This window comes from Peromyscus eremicus, chromosome 17 (genome assembly GCF_949786415.1).
Source record: "Peromyscus eremicus chromosome 17, PerEre_H2_v1, whole genome shotgun sequence".
Classification (NCBI taxonomy): domain Eukaryota; kingdom Metazoa; phylum Chordata; class Mammalia; order Rodentia; family Cricetidae; genus Peromyscus; species Peromyscus eremicus.
In genome coordinates, this window is record NC_081433.1 from 6198349 (window position 1) to 6225086 (window position 26738).

General features: G+C 49.9%; 2 protein-coding genes across 2 annotated transcripts in view; one reads left to right on the top strand and one right to left on the bottom strand.

The window, feature by feature from the left end:
• Positions 1 to 15700, bottom strand: part of Col4a1 (collagen type IV alpha 1 chain) — a 118322-nt gene extending 102622 nt beyond the window's left edge. Inside the window, exon 1 of the mRNA XM_059244929.1 lies at positions 15472 to 15700. Within this exon, the coding sequence (XP_059100912.1) occupies positions 15472 to 15555 (84 nt within the window). The 5' untranslated portion in view covers positions 15556 to 15700. The remainder of the gene's footprint in view (positions 1 to 15471) is intronic.
• A 133-nt stretch (positions 15701 to 15833) lies between these two features.
• Col4a2 (collagen type IV alpha 2 chain) overlaps positions 15834 to 26738 on the top strand; it is a 141478-nt gene continuing 130573 nt past the window's right edge. The window contains 3 exon segments of the mRNA XM_059244928.1: positions 15834 to 16077; positions 16363 to 16453; positions 16580 to 16634. Coding sequence (XP_059100911.1) covers positions 16410 to 16453; positions 16580 to 16634 — 99 coding nt within the window. The 5' untranslated portion in view covers positions 15834 to 16077; positions 16363 to 16409.

Sequence of the window (26738 nt, forward strand, 5' to 3'; positions counted from 1 at the left end):
TCCACTCCTGGATCACCCCAGCTCAGGAGGTGTGCACCTTTCAAATCCTCCACCTCCCCTCTACGTCCCACTAGATCCAGCCAGTACCACTTGTTTAGAGCATTTGGTTTGGTCGTTTGCTTTAGTCTTGTATCTATTTCACATTTGTTCTGCCAGCGGGCCTGGGCACACTGTCAGTCCCCTCAGCGAGGGGTGGTCAGTGAGCCGTGGAACATGCCATCGGGTGGCACAGGAGCTGAGGCACTGAGGCTGCCCAGGGATGGGTCTCCATCACTTAGACAAGCACAGGACTGGACAGGACAGGAAGGGGAGGGGCTAACTCTGCCCAGAGCACGGACAGAGGCCAAGTACCCTGCTGGCCTCTTCCTGGGACATGGCATCACCCCCAGCTCACCTGTCTGGGCATCCCAAAGCATCCCTCCTGGTTAGCACCCTGCCTTTTTTCCTATGCTTCTCTCAGAGGAACCTCGCCCATGCCAAGGGGCTGCTCTAGAGAAACCCACCTGTCTTTTTGAGCTACTTTATGTTTTAAACCAAAAATTTCCCAAACGTTTTCCCTTTTTACTCCTTCAGCAACTCCCAGCCTTTTGCTTCTGAGGCTGGGTAGAAAACATGTAGAAGGCTTTAGTCGTGGTCCCTTCGTGACCAGCTACCCATACACATCAGGACTCCATCACGTGCATCAGTGGACCAGGTCATGGGCAAGTAGTACTCTGGGGCCATCTTCTCTGCCTGTGTGGTTGCAGGCTTTCTAGATCCTTCCATAATTGCACAGATCAAGGTCTACAGAGCACACCGGGTACTCCATGATGCCCCACACAGCCACTGCGTCTTTCACACTCCTGCCACCCTGCTTTTGTGGAAGCATTTGTCCCGAAACTTCTTCGGTAGGTTACTGACCTCTCTCCCCTCCTTCAGAACTCTGAGGTGGGCATCTGAAAAGACTGAAAGGTCCTGCCATCTGCAGATGACCACACTCAGTCAACATTCCTCTTCAGAGGTCGATTTCCTAGACCTTGGCTCCCTCTTGCCAATTGGGCTACTTACTGACCCCTGTTCTATGGGGGTGCCCCTGTGCCGTGACAGGCACCGAGGGGTAAAGAGGAAGAAAGGGGCTTTGCACACAGAAGAAAACCATCAGCACTTCTGAGAAACAAAAGATAAGTGCCCCCAGTTTACACAGACAATAGGTTTAGCGCTTGCCAAGATGTCTCCTTGGACGGAGACGCACCCAGCACCCTCAGCAGGGCCTGTGTCCTGCCTGCCTCTGAGAACTCACGCTCTGGGACTCTGTCAAGCGTAGCCCAGTTCCTAGCCATCCAGAAAGGGCCTTTTGTCTTGGTCACCCTATATCAACAGATCGTACTCTAATCTGCTACTCAAACCCCCTCAACCACTCACCTCTTGGAGACTAGAAAAACTCCAGGCGTCAATCTGAAAGCAGCCTGGTGCACAGGGCCCATTAAAAACTGACTATGATTTAAAGGCATTCACGCAAACCTTGCCTTGACTGTGACTTCTTGGCTCCTCAGCCTTTCATAGGACTCTAGCTGGAGGACAGGTCTTCCAAATCATTTTTGTCCTTAACCAGAAAAAGAGGCTGGCAAAGGAGAAAATGTCAGGAAGACATTTCTATTCTATCTCATGCCCTGCCAGGGGTCTGCATCATTCATCACCCCCCACTGCCTCTGCAAGAGCTCAGAGGATGACCAAAAGGCATGGCAGCTCATATTTCTTATCCCAGCACTTGGTGGGTGGAGGCAGAATTAACAGGAGTACAAAATAAGGTTCTGTCTGGGGGTTGCAGGGAAGTAGTTCCAGGATTATGAAAAAAGAAACTGATTATAAATCATTATCATCATCATCATCATCATCATCATCATCACCATCATTATCTCAGCTTCCACATTGACCTCTTCTCCAAAGCATCTCCAAAAATCATGTCTGACTCTATTGATGATGTCGGTGTCCTTTCCAGGACTTCTTGATGGAGTGCTGGGTTCTCTGTCCTAAGTCAATGGGGTAGGGAGTCAGTCCTTCCAAGGACATTAGCGAAGTAAAACCTTGGAAGACCCATGCGGCCTGCCCTGGCTCTCCCATCAGTCCCCACTCTGGTTCTGGGAGCAACTGCAACCGTACCAGCAAGTGGCCACTCCACGACCCACAAGGCTGAGAATAAGAAGCAATGAACCTAATTCTTTCCCTTTGCCTGGCAGCTTTTGGCTAACACCAACGCCTCTCAAACCACACAGGTGGGGGAATAGACCATGGAGCTCCTGTCAATCATCTGTCACTCTGACCTGAGGTTACTTGCCTCATCCCCAGCCCACACGTTAGCCTCCTCTTCCCCAGGACCTGGGAAGTCTTGGTCTCAGAGAGCATCACTCCCAGGAAAAGACTCTGGTGTTAACAGTGGCCAGGGCTGCAGTGGATGTAGAAGTTGGGGCTGGGGACTGGCTCTGACTGCTGACAGGCATGACCCTTCTGTCCTCAGCTTTACATCAGTCTGAAGTTTTACAGCAAGATCACTGTGCATTTTGTAGCCAGGAGTCCCCAGGACATGCCTGGGAAGGATGAAAGCATCCCCTTTCACACCATCTGTAAACCCACCCCCACCTGCCCCTACCCTCCCTCCCACACCCACCCCTGCCACTCCCGCTAACTTGGCTGTGGAGCACTGCAATTTTAAGGCAAAGGACAACATTCTTGCATCATTATTGCTGTGACACACGCCATCATCAGAACACACTGCCTTCTGAAGCATCCCTCTCATTTTTACATCTGGTATTTCTACATCCGATGGCTTCATCCGCCCTACACCCAAGCCATTTCCCATGGCTAGCTTTGCAGAGGAGAGAAGTAAGCTAGCCCATTTCCTACTCTAGAGACATTTCAAAATTTCTTTCTAAAATGGAGCAACTCTGAATATCTGATGGTCTCACGGGAGCACTTTAGGGACACACCGTAGACAAGATTTCTGGGGAAGGACTCAGGTCCTCTCTCTGCATTTACAAATCTTCAGTAAATTTGGATTTCTGAACTTGAGACACATTTTTGAAATCATGTCTAATTGAACCTGTTAAAAGGCAAAAACTGTTGACTTGTACTAATTCCATAAATAGTCACCAAGGGTAGATGCACTTACATGCTTTTCCCAAGCTTGGTACATAGTAGGTGTACAATGACCACTCACTGCATGCATGAATGAATATCATTTAGTATATATAATACACACATGCACATATGAACACAAAATACACAACACACATGTGTGTGTATAATCACTAGAAAGCCTCTCTTTAGGAGGTTCAGGTGTCATGTGCTCACTGAGCACACTTCACACACACACACAAGCCAGTTCTTTAATGAAACAATGGACACAGGGCTGGAGAGATGACTCAGTGCTAAGAAGACCTGTGCCCTTGCAGAGGACCCAGGTTCCCAGCACCCACATGGCAGCTCATAACCTCCTGTTACAGAAGGTCCTACACCCCCTGACCTCTGGGGACTCCTGCACACACGGTACACATACATACATTCAAGGACACACACACACACACACACACACATACGTAACATTAAAGAAAGAAAAGATGATATAAAATCAGACTCAAATATATCAAGATCTGTGCAGAGGGATTTTTATGGGGCTGTCTGGGGTTTCCCCACTTTGAGGGATTTTAGCAGATAACTACCCTCGGGGAGTATGTTTTATGATTACATTCTTCCCCTAAGTAACTTTCTGACCTGAACTACACTACATTAGAAGATGGCTTCAGGAGTGAACCTGCATATGACAGGTTTTGATCTTGTTTGTGTGTTCCAGGGCACACGCACACATTTGATTGACATTCCCCAGGCATCCTCTCTTGGCCTGGGACTCACTGAGTAGGCTTCACTGCCTGGCCAGGGATCCCCAGGAAACCCCGCCTGTGCCTCCCCAGTGCCGGGATTACAAATGCACACTAACATGCCTGGCTTTTGTTTGTTGGTTTTGGTTTTGGTTTGGTTAGTTTGTTTTTCCAAGACAGGGTGTCTCTGTGTAACAGCTCTGGCTGTCCTCTGGAATTCACTCTGTAGACCATGCTGGCCTTGAACTCACAGAGATCCACCTGCCTCTGCCTCCCAAGTGCTGGGATTAAACCCACACCCACAAGCCTGAGTTCTGAGAATTGAATTCAGGTCCTCATACAGGTCAGCAGCTGAGCCATCCTGTCGGCCGCCGCTGTTAATACTTGTTTGTGTTACAGACTAAATAATGAGTTTCGCCGTGGCATTTTCAAATCCGTATCTCAATGAAAACCCTCTACAACTCTCTCATCTCCCCTTCTCACTGGCCCCTTTCCTCCCCACACATGGTCTTTTTCTGCCTTTACATCTTTTTAATATATATTTTTTAAAACCTTGATCCCATATTTAAGAGAAAATGTAATATTTATCTTTTTCTTCTCAATGTCTTCTTTTTTTTTTCCTCCTCCCTCTCCTTCAGTTGCTTCCTCTGGAAAACAACCCCTCACGCTATCTTCATGTCCTAACACACACACACACACACACACACACACACACCTAGATTTAGCACCTGAGAGAAAATGTTTGTCTTTCTGAGTCTGGCTTATATCACTTAACATGATCTCCAGTTCCATCCATTTTCCTACAAATGACATAATTTCATTCTTTACGGCTAAATGAAACTCAGTATCTGCTGCATTTTTCTTACATCCATCTGCTGATAGGCTCTTTCCACAACTTGGCTGCTCTGGACTGAACTCAGTACAAGCCTATCTATGTCCTGGCCTTCACCATAGCATTTTCTGTTGTGGAACATGCCAGGGTGAGGCTGCCAGACTCAGCCACAAGACATTAGCTCCCGTTCCTCCATTCTAACACAGTGCTTGCCATTAAACTGAGCACAGTTCACACTGGGATAGACCAAAGTCAGGCTGCACCCTTCTGCTCCTCCAAAGTGAGGGGGAAGGATCTCAAAGCGACTCCCAAAAAGCATGAGTTCCTGTTACACTTTGATCTTGCACATTCACCACTCGGGATGTCTATGGAAGATGGAGCCTCTGAAACAGCTGTAAATACCCAAACATCAGACGTTCCAGGAAGATGTGGTGACACTGTCACTTTGTCCAGAGAAGCACTGTGGACATTTCATTCAGTATTCCTTCGTTGGTTTTATTCCCATCACGTTTTCCATCTGGGAATACCTTAAGCATAGCACTCAAAAATTATGCCATAACAACATTTGATTATGTATGTCAATATCATTCATCACAATAGTCGATCAACTGTCCAGTATGCAGCAGAGGTTTGAAAAGAGGGAGGTCTTCCGATATCACAGTTTTATTTACAAATGAAGATCAAACAGTCCAACCAAGAAGACAACGATGAGAAACGGCATCTAGCAATACAGTATCCACTCACCCGTCTGCCTCTCACACAACCAGACACAGGCCTCATGGCAATCCTAAAGGAATGGGCCGCTAATCCTAATTTATAGGTGAGAAAATGGAGGCACGGAGAGGTCAGAAAGTAAGTCAGGAATCTAACCTCATCTCCTCTGACTCTGAGTCTGCAGTTGCATGACACTGTTCCTAGAGTTTCAGGACTGGCTTGAAGAACTTTTGGGGCTCAAACGGAACAGATCACATGTTCATTTTCAGCATAACATCGTATCATCTCATTATTAAAATTACCCTGACATTTAGTTAACAACAAACCAGAATTCAAAGTTCATGGACAATATTGACCCCGTGCAGTTTTTCAACCCAAAGTGAGTACAAACACACACTTGTGGAATGAATTTTAAGAGCCAGGGCAAGAGGTGACATATGGTACCCACGATCTGCTACTGCTCTGCACTTGTCTTTTGGGGTGCTCTTGATGTGGTTTTAGTTTAACTTATGTAAAAAATAATAATCAATTTTAAAAAATGAAACAATGCTCAGATGACTGTGAATGATGACTTGTTGAAGAGGAAAAGCCATGTCTCAGAGTGCATTAGTGGATCACAGCCCCATGAAAGATGAGAAAATACCCAAAGTCAACAAGAAAACATCAAACCATTATTTTAAAAAGAATTCTCTTTTCTATTTCAAAAGCCCGAATTCCAGAACAAAGAAATATAATCATTGAATTTTCAAATATTTGGAGAAGCAAAATCTAATTATGAAGAAGGAGCCCAGTGGCGACTGGGTCAGACTTGGGTAATGCACTGATAAGGAACATCTGGTGTTGGCACCAGCCTTGTGTGCTGAAGTGTCCATCAGTGACCAGCTCTAGATGAGGGGTGCATGGAAAGGGCTTACCCACGGCATAAACAATGTCAAGCAAACCAGCACATTCGCCAGGCAACCAGCATCACTGATCCTGAGCTGAGTTCCTACATGCATCCAAAGTAAACGGATCTGATCCAGAGACGGAACGACTATCTGATAGTTCGGATATTTTTCCCAGCACTGACCTATTTTCCTGCCTGCCTTGGTAACCTCGTCTTAATTTTATAGGCCATTTCCTGACCAAAATTTAGGAGTTATTTTAAACCACTAACCCCAAATGGTCTCTAATCTCCAGGAAATGGGTTTGGTTGTAATGGGACACAAATCAGATATTCCCAGTCTGGGAACCAGGTGGCCCAGGCCAGGGAAGGGGGGGATATGGTGTGCTGTTGGCCCTCTTGGCTCCACCCTGGCTGACCTCCACACAAATGCTCACTGCCACCTCAGCAGGTGAGTTGCCTAAATCCCACCACTAAGGCTGGTGACCCTGCGAAACAGCTCCCTCTCATCCTGGTAAAGAGAAGGGTTCTCAGGGTGAATTAATTCACCAGCATCTGCTTCTTCACACACCATGTACATGCTGCTGGGACCTTATAAGAAACATGCCCAGCTGTTTGTCAACAATAATGACCCCAGTAAGGACCAAGAAAAGAAGAATGAGGAGAGAGCATTTCATATGCAATGGTTCAGCTTCCGTCTAAGGGCAAGCGGATGGAGGTCCCTGGTAGCATTAGGTTGCTGGCCAGAACCTAATCATCCATCAAGCCACTGCCTAGAAAAAGCAGAGAGAATAGCCAGAAGCTATGGTCTCTAAGACCAGTAACGTCCCCTGCTAGAAATTCAGAGCCTCCGGTGCACCCCCCACTGCTGATCCAGAAACTCTGGGTGTATCGTCTGTCCCTTGGTGGTGCTGATGCTGGTACCAACTTCATGATGCTGACATAATGATCCAAGCGATTTCCTCCAGCCCCAGCTGCCCCGTGATATCACTGCTTGACTATTTACTCCTCCTCCGAGTTTGCTTTTCATTGAACAAACAGAATATTGCCCGGCATTAAGCAAGCACTGCCTGCTGCATAAATGCTTCGCCAACAATAGCTCGTCTTCTCCTCATCAAGAGGGTCACTGCCTTGACACATGAGAAGGCCAGAGCCTCTGTGCCTACATGGACCCCCAGCAGGGCAAGGCAGATCCGTAGCCCCTTCCTCCCTAGACCTGTCTTCCCAAAGATAAGTGCCTGCATCTGATTTCCTAACATTCACTTAACAGAGAAACAGGCTTTTCTTTTGGCTAGCTAAGCTTAGGTCACAGGAATCCCCTCTGACATATACATTGGGTTCTAGCTAAGTTCCCAAGTTACAGATTTTCCAAGAGAACATTATAATAAATGGACCAGACTCTGGGTCCGTGTTGTCTACCTACTGGAACCTGCCATAGCATTGATGATGCCATCACCATCCAATAAGCTCTGGCACAGGGGCACACTGGTCCTAGCACAGACAAAGCACTCACCTACATGACAATTGTCCCAGCACAGGCAAAGCACTCACCTACATGACAATTGTCCTAGCACAGGCAAAGCACTCACCTACATGACAATTGTCCTAGCACAAGCAAAGCACTCACCTACATGACAATTGTCCTAGCACAGGCAAAGCACTCACCTACATGACAATTGTCCCAGCACAGGCAAAGCACTCACCTACATGACAATTGTCCTAGCACAGGCAAAGCACTCACCTACATGACAATTGTCCTAGCACAGGCAAAGCACTCACCTACATGACAATTGTCCTAGCACAGGCAAAGCACTCACCTACATGACAATTGTCCCAGCACAGGCAAAGCACTCACCTACATGACAATTGTCCTAGCACAGACAAAGCACTCACCTACATGACAATTGTCCTAGCACAGGCAAAGCACTCACCTACATGACAATTGTCCCAGCACAGACAAAGCACTCACCTACATGACAATTGTCCTAGCACAGACAAAGCACTCACCTACATGACAATTGTCCCAGCACAGACAAAGCACTCACCTACATGACAATTCTGCAAACTGAGATGCTACTATGTTCCTTAGAAAGGTCTAAAACGTCATTCAAAATGGAAGAATTAATTAGGGGGCTGGAGAGATGGCTGGGTGGCTGAGGGTGCTCACTGCTCTCCAAGAGGACCTGAGTTTAGTTGCTAACACCATGTCAAGTGGATCACAACTACCTGGATCCAACTTCAAAGGTCAGACTCCTCTAGTCCCCTAGGTACTGCACTCAGGTGCATGTACACACAGAGATAAAAAACAAATCCTTTTTAGAAATGAAGAGCTAATTAGGGAACATCATTGCCTGAATGTGAAAATGCTAAAAAGTTTCATAGAAGCCCAATCCTTCACCAACCACATTATCTATTCATGTTGATAACTCTAAGACACAGGAAAAAAATCACAATTGTTAGCTTTGGGTTCATCTGTCACCTGCTTAAACAGGAAATGAGTACCGACCTGGAACTGGAGTGTCAGGTGAAGTTTATCCTTCAGAAAAAAAAAAAAAAAAAAGATACATGGCTACTGCTATTATCCAGGAAATGCCATTGCTCCCAGAAGGAGACTGGGTGGCTGTTTCAGTCAGAGTTCTTATTGCTGTGACGAAACATCATGAACAAAAACCAAGTTGGGGAGGGAAGGGTTTGTTTGGCTTACACTTCCATATCACTGTTCATCATCAAAGGAAGTCGGACCAGAAGTCAAATAGGGCAGGAACCTGGAGGCAGGAGCTGATGCAGAGGCCATGGTGGGGTGCTGCCTGCTCATCATGGCTTGTTCAGTCTGTTTTCTTAAAGACTCAGGACCACCAGCCTAGGAACGGAACCACCCACAATGGGCTGGACCCTCCCCTATCAATCACTGATTAAGAAAATGCCCTATAGCCAGATCTTATGGAGGCATTTTCTCAGTGAAGGTTCCTTCCATTCAGATAAATCTAGTTTGTGTGTCAAGTTGACATAAAACTATCCAGCACAAGGGCTGAAGGAAGGGGAGTGATGGAAATGTCTTGGGAAGATTTAGTTTCATCTGTCTCTATAAAGGCAGGTCTTTATTTTCCAAAGTAGAAATTCAACAACAACAAAAAAAAAAAAAATTAAACCATTTTAATTAAATACCAAATGCAGGAAGAATGTGGCACCTCTAGAAATCGTGCTGAATTGCAGAGCAGTGGTGGCTCACGCCTTTAATCCCAGTATTGGGGAGGCCGAGGCAGGCAGATCTCTGTGAGTTCAAGGCCAGCCTGGTCTACAGAGCTAGTTCTAGGACAGCCAGGGCTACACAGAGAAATCCTGTCTTGAAAAACCAGATAGAGAGATAGATAGATAGATAGATAGATTGATGATGATGATGGAGGAGGAGGAGGAGGAGGAGGAGGAGGAGGAGGAGGAGGAGGAGGAGGAGGAGGAGGAAATTGTGCTGAGCAGTATCCATTCTAATCAGCTACACCTTGTGGAAGTGAATACTCACGGAAATGGCTTCCCCGTTGGTGTACTGGGCAAATGAAATGGAACACCTGCTCCTCTCAGTTCCCAGCCAGTGTCTCGGGCTGTCTCTCAAATTTTAAGAAAGGCCCCAAACACAGCAAAATATGGACTCACTTGTGAACCGCAGTCATCTCAAAAGAGTGGGTTATAAGGGCAACAGAGGCCGAGGCGGTTGCGATGCTCCTCACCACTTGGTGACACAGCACACAAGGGCCCCGGGGCAGGTGGAGTGTATCTGCTACATCTCACTCAGACACCACACTCGCATCTTAACTTCCCACACACCAAGAGAGATTTAAAACCCAGATAACATGAAGTGCGCTTGTAGTGTGCAATGTAAAAACCAAACCAAGCCAGGCTTCCATAGTGAACTTTACTAAGCCACGGAATAAACTATTTACATAGGGAGGTCAGTACTGTGTGTGTCTCCATGTCATGTTTAGTCTGTGCTGGACTATCTGCTCAGAATTCCAACTTCAGGGGAAACACCTTCCTTGGCCATCCTTTTTTCCTTTGTGTTCCCTAATAATACCACAGGATGGACACGGTGACATAGTTTCCATGAGCCAGTACACAGCCCCACCAGGACTCCCCAGGGGATGCTGAGGGAACGAACAGCCTGGAAACATTAGGACCAATTAATTACCAGTGATTAACTCATGCCTCCGCCTATGTGTCAGGCTCTCTCCCAAACGCAGTCAAGGTGCTTTAAAAAGATGTGTCCTTAGGCATCCTATAATTGGCAGGGATGTCAGAACCAAACTGCCCAAGATGATGCCATACCTACGTGGCCGAGAGAGCGGCCTGCCCTCCCCTGTGTCTGCTTACCTCATGCACACAGCTTCCCTGCCATAGGCAGGCCTCCGCGGCCCTGGCGATTATCCTCACCTTATATACCGGGACGAGGGGCTCATAGAGGACGCTGTCAGCAGCAGCTCTCATTGTGATGGACTTTCAGATCCTACACCACACCCTGACTCTAGGGGAGATTGCAGTAAGGGATGCAGAAGAATGGGGAGGCTAAGGGAAGACAGAGCCAGCTGCAGGTGTGAGAGCATCAGAAATAAATCGACTCCTGCAGACAGAGATAGGATCTTCCTGAGAGGTGCATGATGTCAGGTAGTGAGGATGACGACGCCTGTGTGTTCCATGCACCCACACCAAGCAGGGCTGCACAGCCAAGTGGGCCATGCTGATGCCACACCAAAAGAGAAGTGTGTGGTTATGAGAGAAGAGCAGCAGCCCCACGCTGTAGAAAGAGTGTGTTAGAGAGCAAGCGCTGGAAGGGAGGGGAGCAAAAGGGTGGGTGGCAATCCTGCCAGGAGCAGGAGGGGCTAGAGAGAAGGGCACAGCCTCAGAGCCAGGTGTCACCGCAGTTATTAGGAAATAACCAAAATGGGGGTGGGGTATCAGAAGGCCAGCCCGCATGGGTAAAATCTGACAAGGTCAGCTCTGCACACACTTGAAGGTCAAAATCAAATGAGGGGACAGCTAGGGTGAGGCGTCATCCTATGGGCTGCAAACTCAAGAAGGCCCTGGGCAGGGGTGATGGAGAACGCAGGGAGCAGTCCTCGGGTAGAGAGCTGAGAAGAAAAGACAGCAGAGGCCCACTCCAGAGGCATGCCCAGTGGGCTTGGGACAGGAAGCAAAGAGCAGGAAGGTGACCCTGCACTCCAGGACCAAGCCAGGAGAACAATGGCAGAGAGCACAGGGTAGACCCAGGCCCCTGAGTAATAGACTATCAAACATTAACCCCAAAGGAATCCTAGAGTTAAAACCTCAGAAGACATTCCCAGTGACCCAGTTCTGATTTCTGACCCCTTCATTGTGTGCTGGACAATGGCAGACATCGTCCTTGGTATTGTTCTGTGGCTGACATATTTGCTGGTCAGGAAGAACAATGCGCCAAGATACTATGTTAGGCATTCTATTGTTGCTCTTGCTTACTTTATCCCGAGTTCCAAATGCCAACCCCGCCTGAGAGACACTTTAATGAGGTTAATCTGTTTCCAGCATTGGGAACAATCATTGTTCAATGCTGTTCAGTTGTGGACAAACATTGTACCATTCATCCTAACAGAGATGCGTGCAGAGTCGCTTCTCAGAGCCCTCCCCTTATCTCCAAGGCTCTGTGGTCCTGCGTGACTCCTGGGTTCCATTGTCTGGAAAATCTTTACCAGCTCTTCACTGAATAACCCGGCCTGTTAGACCCTCCCCCCATTCTCAGGAATATGCCCACTCCTGTTAATGAATAATGTGGGATTCGTGAGGTCCCTCCTGCCCTTGACCAAACCCACGTACGTTTTCTGGATCAGTTCCCACGGGCACTCCTGCCTTGGGTAGGCCATCCATGCTTAATTTTCCAACCTCCCCCCACTCCCACCTGGAGAGAAGGGATAGGTCACCTGCTGGGCTGGGTACTCCTTATCTCTGATGGCTTACACCTTGGCCTTTTACTCCTCAGACTCTGAAAGACCAAAGGTCAGCCACTCCAACAGCTAATCCCAGAAACAAAGGTTCCTGGTATCTCCAAGGAGAGATTTCAAGGTCGCTGTGGAATGCAAAGACCCTTAAGACTAAAAGATACCAGGAAATGCCGTCCTGATTTCTGCTACGGGGCAGTGTCCCAACAGCCAATGCTTCTATTCTAAACCTCCATGACTTCCACAGGTTTTGGAATAACGTCCTCCCAGAAGTTTCCCCTGTCTCCCCAAAGCTGGACTAAGGTCTTCTACGTCCTTGGGTTCCCTTGGTTGTGACACTGTCTGCGCCTCAGTATTTCTCAGTCTGTGTCCTCAGGACTGCACGCTGCCTCCTGGGACCTGCCCTGTGGCCAGCGCCTGCCTGGGACAGGACAGGAAGTGGGTGTCCTGAGTGCATTTGTGGAATAAAGACCAAAAGAGTCCATATAAAGAGGGGACGAGAGTGACTGCAAGGGAAACTGAGGCATAAGGTTCAAAAGCACCCTAATTCGTCAGTTTAATAAAAGCAAACACAAACCCCTTATCCCTGAATACACTCATACTGTGTACACTCAGTAACTCAAAGTGGCGATCAATACCTCTGGTGGAGCCCAGTCTGGCACACACATGGTTAATGCACAGACCTCTGGCTGGTTTCAGAGGCTCTTGCCCTTTTCCAGTACTGTTCCTTGTAAAAGAGCAAGAGGACTACAAACTGTCCTCACCAACACACATACACACACACACACACACACACACACACACACACACACACACACACACCATGTGCCCTGTTGGGGCTTACATAGGAAACCAGTCTTCTCATCTAAAGCCAAGGTTAAGGAGAACCACTCATACTGGCATGGGAATAAAATCACCCTTCGTTTGAGATCTTTGGTCATTCAGTCCCTGGAGAAGTGACTAATAGTCAGGAGACAGCAAGACTGCTGGACAGGCATGGCCACACTTAGGGGAAAGTTCACATCTCAGACTCAGAAAAGTAACTGGACAGGCAGGCATCCATATAGAGTGCTTGCCTAGCAAGTACATGACCCTGGGTCCATCGCCAGGCAGACCTGTAGCATCTTACCATCTAAATGGTGTGCTTAGAGAATATTTGACTTGGATAAATACAATGGAAGCTACTTTGTTGCTGTGGTAGCTCTAACAGCTAGGTTTAGAAGGAGCAGAGCAAAACTGTTATAGCATGAAAAGGACAATGATTTCTAAATTAGCGTTTTTAATGGATCTTCCTATACATACACTCAAAAGTCATTAACACATTAATCACATTAACAGGTTTTCTAATTCAAGATAAATACCATATCAAGGTAATGTCTTAGGGTGCCCACAGGCCAGATTGCTTCAGATACTTCAAGACAGCTTGCGGAACAGTGCAGAGCGAGTAGCCAGGAATGTACCTGGTCATGTAGAACAATTAATAGGAAGTAAAACAGTATCAAACCTCAGCATTAGTTCGTTTGACTTTTCAAGTGACATCAGGAGTTTGTGGGGCTGACTCATTCTTTTTAAAGTTCTCAGTCTCTGAAAAGTTAGCTCTTACAGTTAGCTTTGCTAACACTATCATCCAGAAAAATCTAAATCTAAACAGTGGCTCATGCTTTTCCATTACAGTGACCTAACCTGGTCCTCTAAGTATCACTAAGTCTTTTGGTCAATATTTTCCACGTTGGGGCCTAAACCCAGGTCACATGCTAGGCAAGCACTTCACCACGGAGCTACATCCATAGGCCTCTTTTTACTTTTTCTTTTTAGGGAGGGTCTCAAGAATATGCCTGGGCTAGCCTTAAACTGACTCTGTAGCCCAGGCTGGCCTTGAACTTAAGATCCTCCTGCCTCAGTCTCCAGGTAGCAAGAACTATAGGCCTGTACCAACTATAGGCCCGACCCAGCAAGCCTGTTCTTTTGAGAAACTACCCTCACCACCTCGAGAAAGGGTAGTAGTTAAACAACCACCTGTGGTGAAGGGAGAGACCTGGACCGGAGGGAACTCTCTGAAGTTGGCTGCTGATGTAATCATCCTTCTTCAGTAACCAATGAAGAAGCTGCCACCAGGGAGGCAAAACTCAATTAAGAAACCTGAGTACATATTACCAGTTTATTCTAGTATGTAACAGTTAATAATTTATAGTAGAGTTGATCAGTATCGGTCCTGCACAAAAGAGGTGAAATTCTTAAAAGGAAAAAAAAAATGCAGAATTAAACAGGTTTTGTTTTGGTTTTTTTGTTTGTTTGTTTTTTAAATTGGAAGTGCCGGTAAGTAGCAAACATCATTGTTAGGCATTTGAGGGGGAAGGCAAACTGTTGAGAGGCCACACCTTGTGGCCTTTGGGCCTGTATGGCTGTCACAGCAGCAGCTGAAGTGTATTCTCTAGAGGCGAAAGCAGAAAGTCTGGCCGGGCTCCTCCAGCGCTGGAAGTCTGGCTCCTGCAAACATCTCCCAGCGCCCTCCTGGCCAAGCACAGCCCCAGAGGAAACAAAAACTAAAAAAACAGTTTGCGCAGGGAACAATGCGATGGAGTTTCTCTTTGGTTTCACACTCAAGTCTAAATGTGGTTATAATTTTCAGGCACACACTCATAAAAGGAAAGAGTCGAGGCAGTGACTTTTAGGATGCGTAGAAGAGCCCGCGTCTGTCCTCAAGCGTGCCGTAGGCTACACAAAAGCCGTGGGAAAGCAAAAAATACAGATGTTTCCAGGCAAACGGCCCAGAGCTGTTCGGCCTCAACCATCAGAGTCTTCCAAACAACCAGAAACACGCCCAAAGCGATTCCCCCTGCACATGTGTGTGGGACTCTGAGCGGCGTGGGGTGTGTGTGCCCACCCTTCCAGCCCAGACCCACTCGCGCGCCCCGCTGCTGAGCGCCTCGGCGATGAGGGTTCAAATCTCCCTGGCTCCCCGGCACCCTCACCCCACCGCCGGTGCGCTCTAAGCTTCAGTCTAAACTCTCCGGTACCCAGCCCGTAACAAAGGAGGTTCCGTAATGGATGCGCGATCGCAGCCCACAGGGACCATGAGCGGAGACCCGCAGGAAGATTGCACCTGGCCGTGCCACCCGGGACACCCTCGAGGGCCGGGTGGGTTGTCCGCGCCGGGCGCGGGACAAAGAGGCCTCGCGGGGCGCCGGGGGTGCAGGGCGGGAGGCTGAGGAGCGAAGCCCGCAAGGGACTCACCTTCGCAGCGGCCCGGCTGCGCTCCTCGTGGAGCAGAAGGGCGACGAGCAGCAGGAGAAGCCAGACGCTGAACCGGGGCCCCATGGTGGCGCGCCCGGGGCGGCGGGGGACCAACAGGGACGGCAGGGAACTGCAGCCCGGCTCCCGGGGGCTGCGGCGAGCAGCTCAGTCTCGGAGGGCCCGGGTGTGAGCCCTGCACACCGTCCCGGGTGCGGCGGCTCTGAGCAGAGACCTGAGCGCGCGGCCGGAGGAGCTCCCCAATTTGTTGGCGCTGCCCCCTCCCCTCGGCGGTGCGCGGGCGGCGTCTCCAAGGGGAGGACCCTGCGGCGCGGGTAAGAGGCGGAGGCTGCGCGCAGCTCGGGACTTGGTGTCGCTGAGAGTGGGAACGCCAGGGCTCTGCGCTCCTCACCCAGCTCCTCCCGCGCCCGGGTCCCCTTAGTCCCTTGGCTCACTAATCTCGGCCAAGCACCGGCCAGGGACGCTGGGGCCGGGAGGCCGGCACCCACGGAGCAGAGCCGGGAGGGCCTGGCCGCTGGTGTGCCGCGGGCCAGCGCTTCTGCAGGGGCCCATGCGCGCGGGCAGCAGCTCCTGACGCAGGACCCTTAGGTGAGAGCGACCCCCGGGAGGCGCCTAGACCCAGGCAGGCCTCAAGTCTCGGACTTGGAGCGCTGCGGGCAGGCAGAGGCCGCGCGCTCCCTTGGATCGGAATGGGAAGGAGATGGAGGAATGGGGATCGCGCTGCATGGGCTAAGCGACTCCAGCCAGGGCCTACGGAGATGAGTCCCACTTTTTCTGTTTCTTGATGGGACGGAACTTTGGTCACCCCGCAAGGAAACGGAGGGGACCGCACCGCTGCAACCCTTGATAACCTGCTTTGTCTCTTGCCTCCAGGTTAGGAGGGGACCCGAGCCGAGCCTTAGAGCTGTGAGACTGGGATCATGGACCCAGTGAAGTTCGCAGCGTCTGGCCCTGCCCTGCGAGGGTAAGTCACCTTCTGCCTGGTCTCCTGGGTGCAGGGGGGCCTTGCATGCAACTTTAAGGAGTTGACAAGTTGGGGCCCGCACGTTCATGTCGCCCTCCCACCCTCCCTCCTCCCTCTCCGGTGTAGGTGGCTGCTGCTGGCGATTGTGACAGTGGGGCTCCTGGCTCAGAGCGTCTTGGCGGTAAGTACACCTCGAAACTCCATGCGTTTGGAGTCTTGCGCCTGCGAGGGGTTAGGACGCTCGCGAAGCCTCGTGGGAGACTGGCACGCCGAGCCCACCTGAGTGTGCGTGCGCGTGTAGGTGTGTGCTATTGTGTCCGCCAGCCGCACAACTCGTGCAATGCAGGCGTCGGCCCTCTCTCGGGAGCTAATAATTAAAACGTAGCCTGGGGCACTGTTTGCTGCCAAGCTTTTGGCCTTAGCAGCAAGGGAGGAATGTCTGTCACTAGGCCATGAGGCGCACGGATGAAGGGGGTTGGGAGCAAAGAGTTTCCAGAAACTCAGCGGTGGTGTCCAGGCACTGCGGTGGGCAGAGAGCTTCTCGCTTAAATATGAGACTCCGGGGAGGGCGGAGCAAGGAGGAGGCAATCTCCTCCTTTAACGTTGTTAGGAACAATGGGCTAGAAACCACGGTTTCTCCCAAATCTTGAGTAGGCCCTCAAGAGCTACAGGCCAGAGGGAGGCCTGTGGTCCAAGGCATCTGTGATCAGTTTATACACCGGTTGCTCTTTCCATGACCAAGGCAGGCCTGCCAGAATTGCCTTTAGACTCGAGGAAGCACTGGGAGCTTCCACATCATGTAGCCAATCTTTACAGAGCTGGGTCCTGGTGACACTCCTGTGGCGGGTCTCCTCATGGGGAGTGGTGTTTGAAGGAGGCATGAAAACTGAGAGCCCAGGCCAGGTGTCCTGTCTGTGTGGCACCCAGTCCCTAGATAGGGGTTGGGGACACCAGTGCGCTCTGTCTGGAGCCAGCACACCCTAGGGGAAGGAAGTCTACTCCTGCCTCTCTTCCCTTCTCTCACCCAGCTGAAACCATCAGTGATTCTCTGCCTTGCAGTAAGTGGCAACTGGTCCCACCAAAGAGTTGCTTTCTGCTACGCTGGGATCCAGGGCCCAGCATGAGGAGAAAGAGAAAGCTCTGACCAGACTTTGGCCAGCGAGTCCTGAGAGGTCTTAGAGCTTGAGTCTGTCTTCTTCCTGCCCCAGTCCTAAGTCCTGACTTAAGAGCAAACCCTAAATGTTAGAACAGCTATTACCTGTGGGTCCTCATGCGTGACTCCCACTTGGCCAGGATCCATAGGACACTTACACCCAAGTTCCTAGAAAGTGCCAGGCAGTGTGCTGACTCCCACGGCCCTGGCCCCGGAGCCACTGCCCAGCTACCAATGTCTTCACTCCTGAGGTGAAGACCTTACTGGGTGTTATTTTTAAAACCCCTGAAAAGGGGCTTGCTATGGAAAGGCATTTACACAGCTCTGCCCTCATTCATGACTCCAAGCCTCGGTTTGCTTGCACACGTCTCAGAATATCTGCAGCTTGTCACCGAGGCCATGTTCCCTGCATAGACAATACAGCTCCGTGCCTTCACATGTCCTTTACCATCCTACAAACCCACCTCAGTGTCTTTGGCCCTCCTACCCTTGGATTTGACCAAGAATACATATTTCTCATTGAAGCCAAATTACCTAGAAAGGCTTTCTAAAAATTCAGATCCCTGACCCCCATCTCAGACCTTCCGGCAGGACTTTCTGAGGTGCTTCCTGGAACCCTGCATTCTCAAGACATAGAAAACTTTGGGGATCCTGGTCTGTTCACACGAGCTGAGGGACAGCATCTGAGGTCTTGTGCATACTTGTTTCATTCTCTGGACTTTAGATTCTAAATGTGCAGATACAGTAGGCGGACACTGTGATGGCTTTCCCACAGTCATGTGAATCTGTGTGCCTGAAACAGCGTGTAATTAGTTATGGTCAACAATGTGATGATCAACTTCCAAGCTTCTGCTGGACCACTGGCTTTTCCACAGCTCGCACCTGTGACACAATTCCTTGATCCTAAATGCCGTGCGTGAAATTCTTACTCGTGCGGGAACTCTGTTCCTCCCCTCTTGGTTTGCAAGATGGTGTGATCCTGCTCCATTGTTTTTGGTATCTGGAATCTTCCTGGGGTGTGTCAGTTCACTAAATAAGACCACCGGTTGTATCTTGTGCTTTGGGCCGAAGCAGCTGAGAATAGTTAGTGAAGAGAACGGGTAATTATTTAATGAATGCTCCTTGTATACCAATTTGTGTACATGAGTACATCAAAGCCTCCAGGAAAATAACTTCCACGTGGGTAACTCTCCCGCCCATATTGCAGGTGGGGGGGGGGGGGGAGGCCCAAAGTACAAATAGCATGCCTGGGATCTTTCTTTTGTAAATGGTTAAGAGTATGGGAGCCAGGCACCTCACCACCACACCCAGCCTCCTGGATTCCTAAGTCACTAGTGAGGATGCTTCTGAGGCTTATCTTGGGTCTTCTCATGTGGGAGCTTTCCTTGGTCTTGACCTTGGGCAAACAGTAAAGCTCAAACACTGACTTCTGGGAAGTGGGGGTGGGGGTCTCCCTTTGCTCCTCTGGAGACCAAGAGCACAGAAGGAAAAAGAAGCTTAGGGCCCAGTGTGGACCCAGATGTTCGCCTATGCAACTCAGGACCACTTACTGTCATCCACATGGGCATTTCTGAAGGCTCCCAAATGTGAATACAAGGCCAGAAAAACTAGTACACACCCAAATGCCCATCCTGAGAGCAAGGCTTGAGTCATAAAGGGGTTCCCATCCCAGAATCCTCCAAGGCAGGCTGCCTGGGTAATGACCCCAACTGGATGAGCAGCCGCAGCCTACTGTGGGCACTCCCAGGCTCCATGCATGTTTGAGTCACAGGAACTTGGGGAATAGTGTCCACTTCATAGGACTGTGAAGGGAGCTGGCCAGTCTGGAGACTGAGAAAGACAATGTGTTCCCACTTCCCTGAGGCTTTGATCCCTTTGTGTGAAACCTGGGCCCCTAAGAAGAGGAAGTCACTGTGAGAGCTCTCTCTTGACAGAATGGAGCCACGAGCATTTCCAGCCCTCTGGAGCCTTGGAAGTCACCTTCTCTGAGAACTTAGATCTCCTCCAGCAGCACACATGCTTAGATAAGAGTAGGAAATGTGAGCAAATGAGAGAGCATGGTCCGAAAAGGGCTCCAGCCCTGTCTGGGGAAATAGAACCAGAAAGGGAGAAAATGTGAAATTCAAGGGCAAAGTTCCAGAACAGAAAAACAAAGATTTTGATGAAAAAAAAAAAAAAAAAAAAAAAAAAAAAAAAAAACCTCGAAAGGGCTGCAGTTGTAGGTCTGGGGGGAGAGAGGAGCATGAGTGCTCAGTGAGGGGAAGTCAGTACAAAGCCTGGCTCCCTTCCCACAAAGCGATGACGCACAGTGAGGAAGCCATTGCTGGGAAAGCAGCAACTGGGGGTTGTCAAAGGGTGTCTAGGACCAGAGAGTTCTAGGAAATGCTTTGAAACCCACCTCTGGCTCTTTACTGCTCAGGCTGTTGGCTAGGGCTCCATGACCAGTGTCAGGTAAGTTGAGCACCGCCATGAGCTGCCCCGCCTCGAGAACCAAGCAGTCTTGATGAGAGGTGTTTCCTCCTGCATGGCCACTAGTTGGCTGCTGGAGCTCAGAAGGAGAGGGGGCTCCTGCAGTGACCCCCATAGCCCAGGCTAGTCAGAGATAGACTACGGGTAGCCTGAGCTGCCCACCTCTGCCAGGCCTTGTGGTACGCTGAAGACTTGGGGATGGGCCTGGGGCTTAGGTCCCCACCGGGGTGAGGAAACTTGGTCTAGGTGAATGTCAGGGCTCCCTAGCGTGAAACACAACAGCAACTTGGACGTGAGGCCTTTGCTGTCGAGTTTGGAGACACGTCTCGAATCCAGTAAATAAATGATACTCTACTAGCAGCCAATCCTTTCAATTAAATGACAGTATCTAAGGGCTGTGGCCTTTGTCTCCACTGACTTCTCCAGGTGACAATGAGGTTTTTTGTTTAAGTAATCTACCAAAGAATCAGATGATATGGAATCTTATAGGGATTCTGTGGGTATCTAAGTCCTGTGGGTGTAGTTAGAGGGTAAATTTCAAAGGACGATAAGTAGTCAGGGCTTCCCTGGTGAACTCTAATCTGTTCATCTTGGGGGTGGGGGTCTCCTGTCTTTGGCTTCTGGCAGCTCCCTGCTCTGCTAAGGCCTGTTCCACCACTCTGGCTGGGCCTGATTTTTGGAGCAGCGAGCTTTCCTGTACATCATAGCCTCAAACGTAGTGTGCCACCCTGAGTGGGTCCTGGCACAGAAAAGCCACATTGGTGAAAAACTTTGCTGAAATCAACTGGAGTCTATAGTTGGATGTGCTAATGTTCTTCCTTTTGAGAAATGTGCAAACATTTGTAAAGTGTTAGCTTGTCGTCCTGTCTGGGTGGAGGGTGTACAGGAACCTACCCTGACTTTGCAATTTTTCTACCAGTGTCAACTATGTGAGAAAACGGATAATTGAAACTCTTGAGTGTTTTGGTGGTGGTGGTGGTGGTGGTGGTGGTGATGTTGGTGATGTTTGAGAGCCTTTAGCTCACAAAGATCATCCTGTCCCTGCCTTCAGAATGCTGTGAGTGCTGAGATTAAAGGCGTGAACCACTATGCCCAGGTCTTAGGAGTTTTTAGCAGCTAATCAAACCTCAATCATGAGTCCATCATGTGTCAGTGACCAAGAGACGTGCCAAGGACAAAGAAACACTGGGCCTGTTCCCCCTCCAGTGAGTGCAATTCACTCTGCTGACTTAGATAATATGGCAGGGGTGGCCCTGTGCCTTCCAGAGATTTGTCCACTGGCTTAGGTGGGAGTTTCCTCTCCCAGAAGGCCCTCCAGGTGGGCAGCAGGAGGCCCCCTCCCTGCAGGGTGGTGAGGTGGAGTGCACGTAGGTAGCATTTGTTCCCCTTATCGTAGGACACGCCTGTGATCAGTGTCCTTTGTCATGACTGACTGACTGATACAGCTGCCTCTGCAGGGAGCTGGAGTGTGGGTTCTGGTCTCCGGAAGGACCCATACAGCTTTAGAGGTTGAGACTTTCATCCCCACCTCTAAGAGAGGGACCCAGAAACAGGGATCACCCATGACCAGTGAATTGATCCATCATGTAAATGGCGGTCAAGCTCCCCTGAAATCTCCCAAGGCTGGCTTGGTAGCTCCCCAACAGTATCGGTGGAGGTTTCTGGAGGCTGGTGGTGCATCCATAGAGAGTGTGGAGCCTCTGTGCTGTCCCCAGACCTAAGGGTGTCCCCTTAGACCCAGAGAAGGGATAGAGGAACCCCAGTGGATCCCCAGTGGATCAGAAACGCAGAAAAGACAACCTTGGACTTTTGACTAGAATCTGAAATAAGGGCCGTTTGGGGGCGGAGCCATCCCCTGCTCCTTCCAGGTGAACAGTGTCAGGATGAAAGGGGAAGAGCCCAGCTGATGTCCACAGTTCCCTTGACTTGGGGAGTGGGGCACACATCTGGGTCACAAAAGGATTCTGTGTTGATGGGAGAGGAGAGGAGTTTGAAGAAACAGTTACTTCCTTCCAGCTGGGAGGGGAAATGGCTACTCGATTGTTTCTTGGACTTGAGGAAGAATGGCTGAGTTGAAAAGTTGTGCTGCCCCTAAGAGAGCAGAAACCTCCCCACAGGGCAGCAGGACTACGCTCAGCCTCCATCAGGTCAGTGTCCTCACTGTGGAGAGCAGGAGGGCTTCATGCCCTATCCCACAGGAGCTAAAGATTACTACTGGAGAAGCAGCAGTGTACCCAGGACACCCTGTATCCCCAACCACTCCTTCACCCATGCCCACCACACACACACACACACACACACACACACACACACACACACACACACACCCCTCTGCATGGCACAGGCCTCTGTGTAGGATCCCCCAGTGGCCACAGCCTCTGCTTCAGGTAGCCCTTGGGGAACTCGGTCAGTGACAGGCCTGGCACATTGACCTGTCTCCACTCTGTGGCTGATAACCAGAGAGCGGCAGCGGGGATGGTACAGCCTCTCTGCCCCACCCTGACACATCTGCCCTGTGCCTCCGGTGTGTGCTGCTCACTCAGGTCCAAAGACACTATTGACCCCTTCCTATTAGACCTTGCTCAACAAAGACCAGACACCTGTGCTCACCCGGAAATGGGACCCATTGGAGAGTCTAACTGAAGCTCCCTCTTCTAACTGGTAGGATTTCAAACCATTCTTGGAGATGCATAATTTTAGGGTATCATTCATAATCCTCACAGGGCAGGGAAGGCAGCTCGGTCTGTCATCCTAGGTCTTGGAAGCCTGGAAAAGGAGGGTGAGGAGTCTGAGGTCAGCTTGAGCGACATAAGCAAAAACCCGGTCTCAAAAACCAAAGCCCAGAGGGTAGTGAAAGGTGAGGAAGGGGATGTATTTAAAGGGTATCACATGCTGTGTCAAAATGATCTCCTGTGACCATTTATAATGAAAAAGAGGGAAAGAAACATAGACATTGAATGTGTTCTGCACCGACCCTCTGCTTTTCTGCCCAGACACGCTCTCTTCACCTCCAGTGACCCTACACCTATGCTCAGGTGTGGGCAGCCCACTGGAGTATGTGCTCTGAAGCCGGAAACGTAGTGAGGCCTACAGGAAGTGGAGAGTGCCTGGAAATGAGTGAGGATGAATGCAGTTGCCAGTACTTAAACATATCTTTTGGGTGAAGACTCTACTTAAGAGAAAAATCAGTGAAAGATTACACCAAAATGTGTTTCTCCTCACTGCATTCCCTCCCCCCCAAAATTAAATGTTATATCCACTGGATGAAGCCGCTGTTGGGGGTTGGGCATGTGCCTGTGGACATTTGCATTTTTTCCTAGGGATTGTTTTGACTCCACCCATAAAATTCCTATTTTGCTGCTTCTGCCCATTTTGGTGATCTCCCACACGAGAATTGGAGAAATTGTGTTTTGAATTCCATGGAGCCATTACCCAGTGACTGGCAGGGCTCACTGAGCACTGCTTCTTCTCTGTATGCCTTGGTGCAGGGGTACAGGGCCCTGTGAGAGAAGCGGGGAGCTCACAGGGTCACAAACATGGCCTTTGAAGGCTCTGGCTGGGCCCAGGGTGCAGTCATTTAAAGGCACATTCCCTCTGTGACCCCATCCTCCCCATTCCTCACCCACGGTGGCACTGGCCCCAGGAGAGAGAGAGAGGGAGAGAGGGAGAGGGACAGGGAGAGGGAGAGGGAGAGGGAGAGGGAGAGGGAGAGGGAGAGGGAGAGGGAGAGAGAGAGAGAGAGGGAGAGGGAGAGGGAGAGGGAGAGGGAGAGGGAGAGGGAGAGGGAGAGGGAGGGAGAGGGAGAGGGAGAGGGAGGGGGAGAGAGAGAGAGAGAGAGAGAGAGAGAGAGAGAGAGAGAGAGAGAGAGAGAGAGAGAGAGAGAGAACCCCACAAAGAATGTGAGCCCTGAAGACACTTCCAGCCACTGGTAATCCTGAACCAGTGGGGGGCTCAACATTGCTGGTGTTTCAAGCGGCAGGTGCTAAGCCTGGATCCAGCCGCTGACACTGAGGGACAGACTGAGGCAGAGAGGGCAGAAGAGTCCGCAGGATGGGTAGGATCCAGGGACCCAGAACTGGTCCATTCTAAACCTCTGTCCCTCACTTCGATGCCAGGGAGGATGAGTCCACACTGACCTCCCAGTAATTACCTCTCTGTGAGCATGAGAGGGCTTTCCATCCTGTGTCTTTCACTCATATCCTAAAGCTTTCATTGCGGCAGCCTTTTGCCTGCCTGGCTGCTTTATTCGTAGGTGTTTTCTGCAGGTATTGAAAGGGCTGAAGAGGCCACAGCCCCGACCTGTCCCAATTCCTTCCTGGTGAGTTTGTTATTGCTAGATAGTAAAGCTAATGATCTTGTATCCGGCTACTGACTTGCCAAAAGCGCTCATGAGATGTAAAAGTTTTCTGGTGGTCCTTGAGGTCTTTCATTGATGACCTTTTTTCCATGTGTCTACTTCTTTAATCCATTTGGATGACTTTCTCCTCAGAGTTCTGGGTTAAATTCTTCTGCTTGGGCTGGCTCTTGGGCCATGACCATTTTTACCAGAACACTCTGGAAATCATCATTTGGGATTTTACTTACTTCAGTATCTTTGTGCTCTGTAGCTGAGTTACGGTCTTGGAAGAGTGGTGTTGTCTAGCTCTTCTGTATTTCTTGCCTCTCTGTGCTGTGGTTTTTATGTGTGTTGATTTGCCTCTGTCTTCTTGGCTGAGAGATCTTCTTTCCAAGACGATTGCTCTTGAAGATTCAGTCCCGGGTAGCACTCAGCAAGGGGACCACAAACTACTGCAGCATCAGCATCCTTAAACCCTTCAAGATACAGAGATAGATTTGAAAGTCTAGCACTTCCCAGTCTGAGCCTGTCCCATGGGCCTACACCCTTCAGTTTGTTGGTGTCTGGCCTGTCTGCTCTCGACAGCTGCCTCTCCGAGCCTTTACTCAGTCCTGAGACTTTGACAAAATAGGATATCTCTCATCTACTGACCGGTCTACCAGAGGACCATCATCTCACAACTACTCATAACTGGGTCTGCGGTTTGCGGAGGGTGTGGGCTGTCTTAGGTTTCCCTTCTGGAAGTGGCCTCAGTTTTCCTCCTCAAAGCCAGGGAACTGCACAGCCCATCGTGTTCATCTGGACCCTCTTTTCTACCTTTTTCTTCCTTCACCCACTTCTGTCTTTGGAATGAAGCCCATTTTTTTCTCACTATCTCTCTCTCTTGCCTGCTTACAGAGAAGCAGCCCCCTAGCCCGCCATCTTAAACGGGAAGTCTGCAGTGGGTGAGGATTCCTGCCCATTCTCTCAGTGTCTGGGGCATGGAAACCAGGCTGCATTGCATCTGCATTCTCTTGTTAGGTCGCTGTTGTGGTGACCCAGAACCTGAGCCGGTACACAAGTCACCCAGTGCTACCTCACAGGGTGGGGGCTGCTCTAGACACGTCGCCCATGCCTCTAGACGGTTATTTCCCTTTCCTCTGAGTCTGAGATATGTCAGCAAAGGGGAAATCTTTATTATTATTATTTATTATTCATTAAAGTTAAGTCAAGGTGTAGCTAAATTACTTTCAGGACAGATGAAAGGCTTATAACAAAGAACGTTGGATTCAAATCACTTCAAGACCCAAGTGTAATGTGATTATGAGAGAAAGCTCGAGGGACCTGGTCTGGCCGAGTGTGAGATGAAGAAGCAACTAGAATCTTGTGTAAAGAATAGAAATCCCCTCCATGGCATATCCTAACAGCACCAGCTTCCAGGATGAAGTGCCTTCACATTGTCTATAGCCCTATCAGAAGCAGCGGCCCCCGGGTAAAAGGCCGGCCGCGGACATCTCCCAGGGACAGGCCTCCTCCCCTTCTTTCTTTGTTGTCACAAGCAGACGTCGTAACTGAGTAAGGACCAGGATACACTCCTTTCCTGTCTGCAGCCACCTTCCGCTGCCAGTTCCCACCGGAGCCGGTGCCCCACCCCACCCTCCAGAGAGGACCCCAGCTTTGACGGGATTTCCCACCATCTCACTGTCTGGCCTCCTCCCTCTTCCTACAATACAAGGAACACCGAGGGCAAGGTCTGGCCCTCTCCAGGTTCTTTGGCAGCATCTACTGCTGTCACACTTAGTTGGGTGTGCTTATCCACATCTGGACACCGGGACATAGGAAGAGAAGAGTGTTTCTAGCCATTTCCAGAGGCCCTGGCTTCGGTTGCTTCTCTCCTGACCAACCTGGAGGTTCTGCTGATCCACCATGGACTCTTTCTGCCAGACAAGCCGGGAGCTGGTACAAGTCCTACCTATCCCACCATCCGAGGTGGTAAGAGCCACTGGGCCTGGTTACCTCCACTCTTGGGCCCAGTGAGACCCCTGGACCGGGCCCGGTGCACTTTGGCCCTCATTGGCTGGGGTGTTCTTCCCTTCTGTGGCTCCTGGGCTCTCCAACAACAGCAGTTTGTTATCTGCATCTCACCTGATTGGAATTTGACATTCTAGAAATGAATGAGCTGTTTCGCTCTGGAAGGGGAAGGAAGTCAGATTACTCATGCTGCCTCTTGAAGTTGGCTTTTTGTTTTTTTGGTGGGTTTTTTTTTTTTCTTTTTGAATCCAGAAATTCTTTACTTAGGAAGTATAAGCGATTAAGAGTAGAGTTGAGCCTCCCTTGTGTTGCAAGGC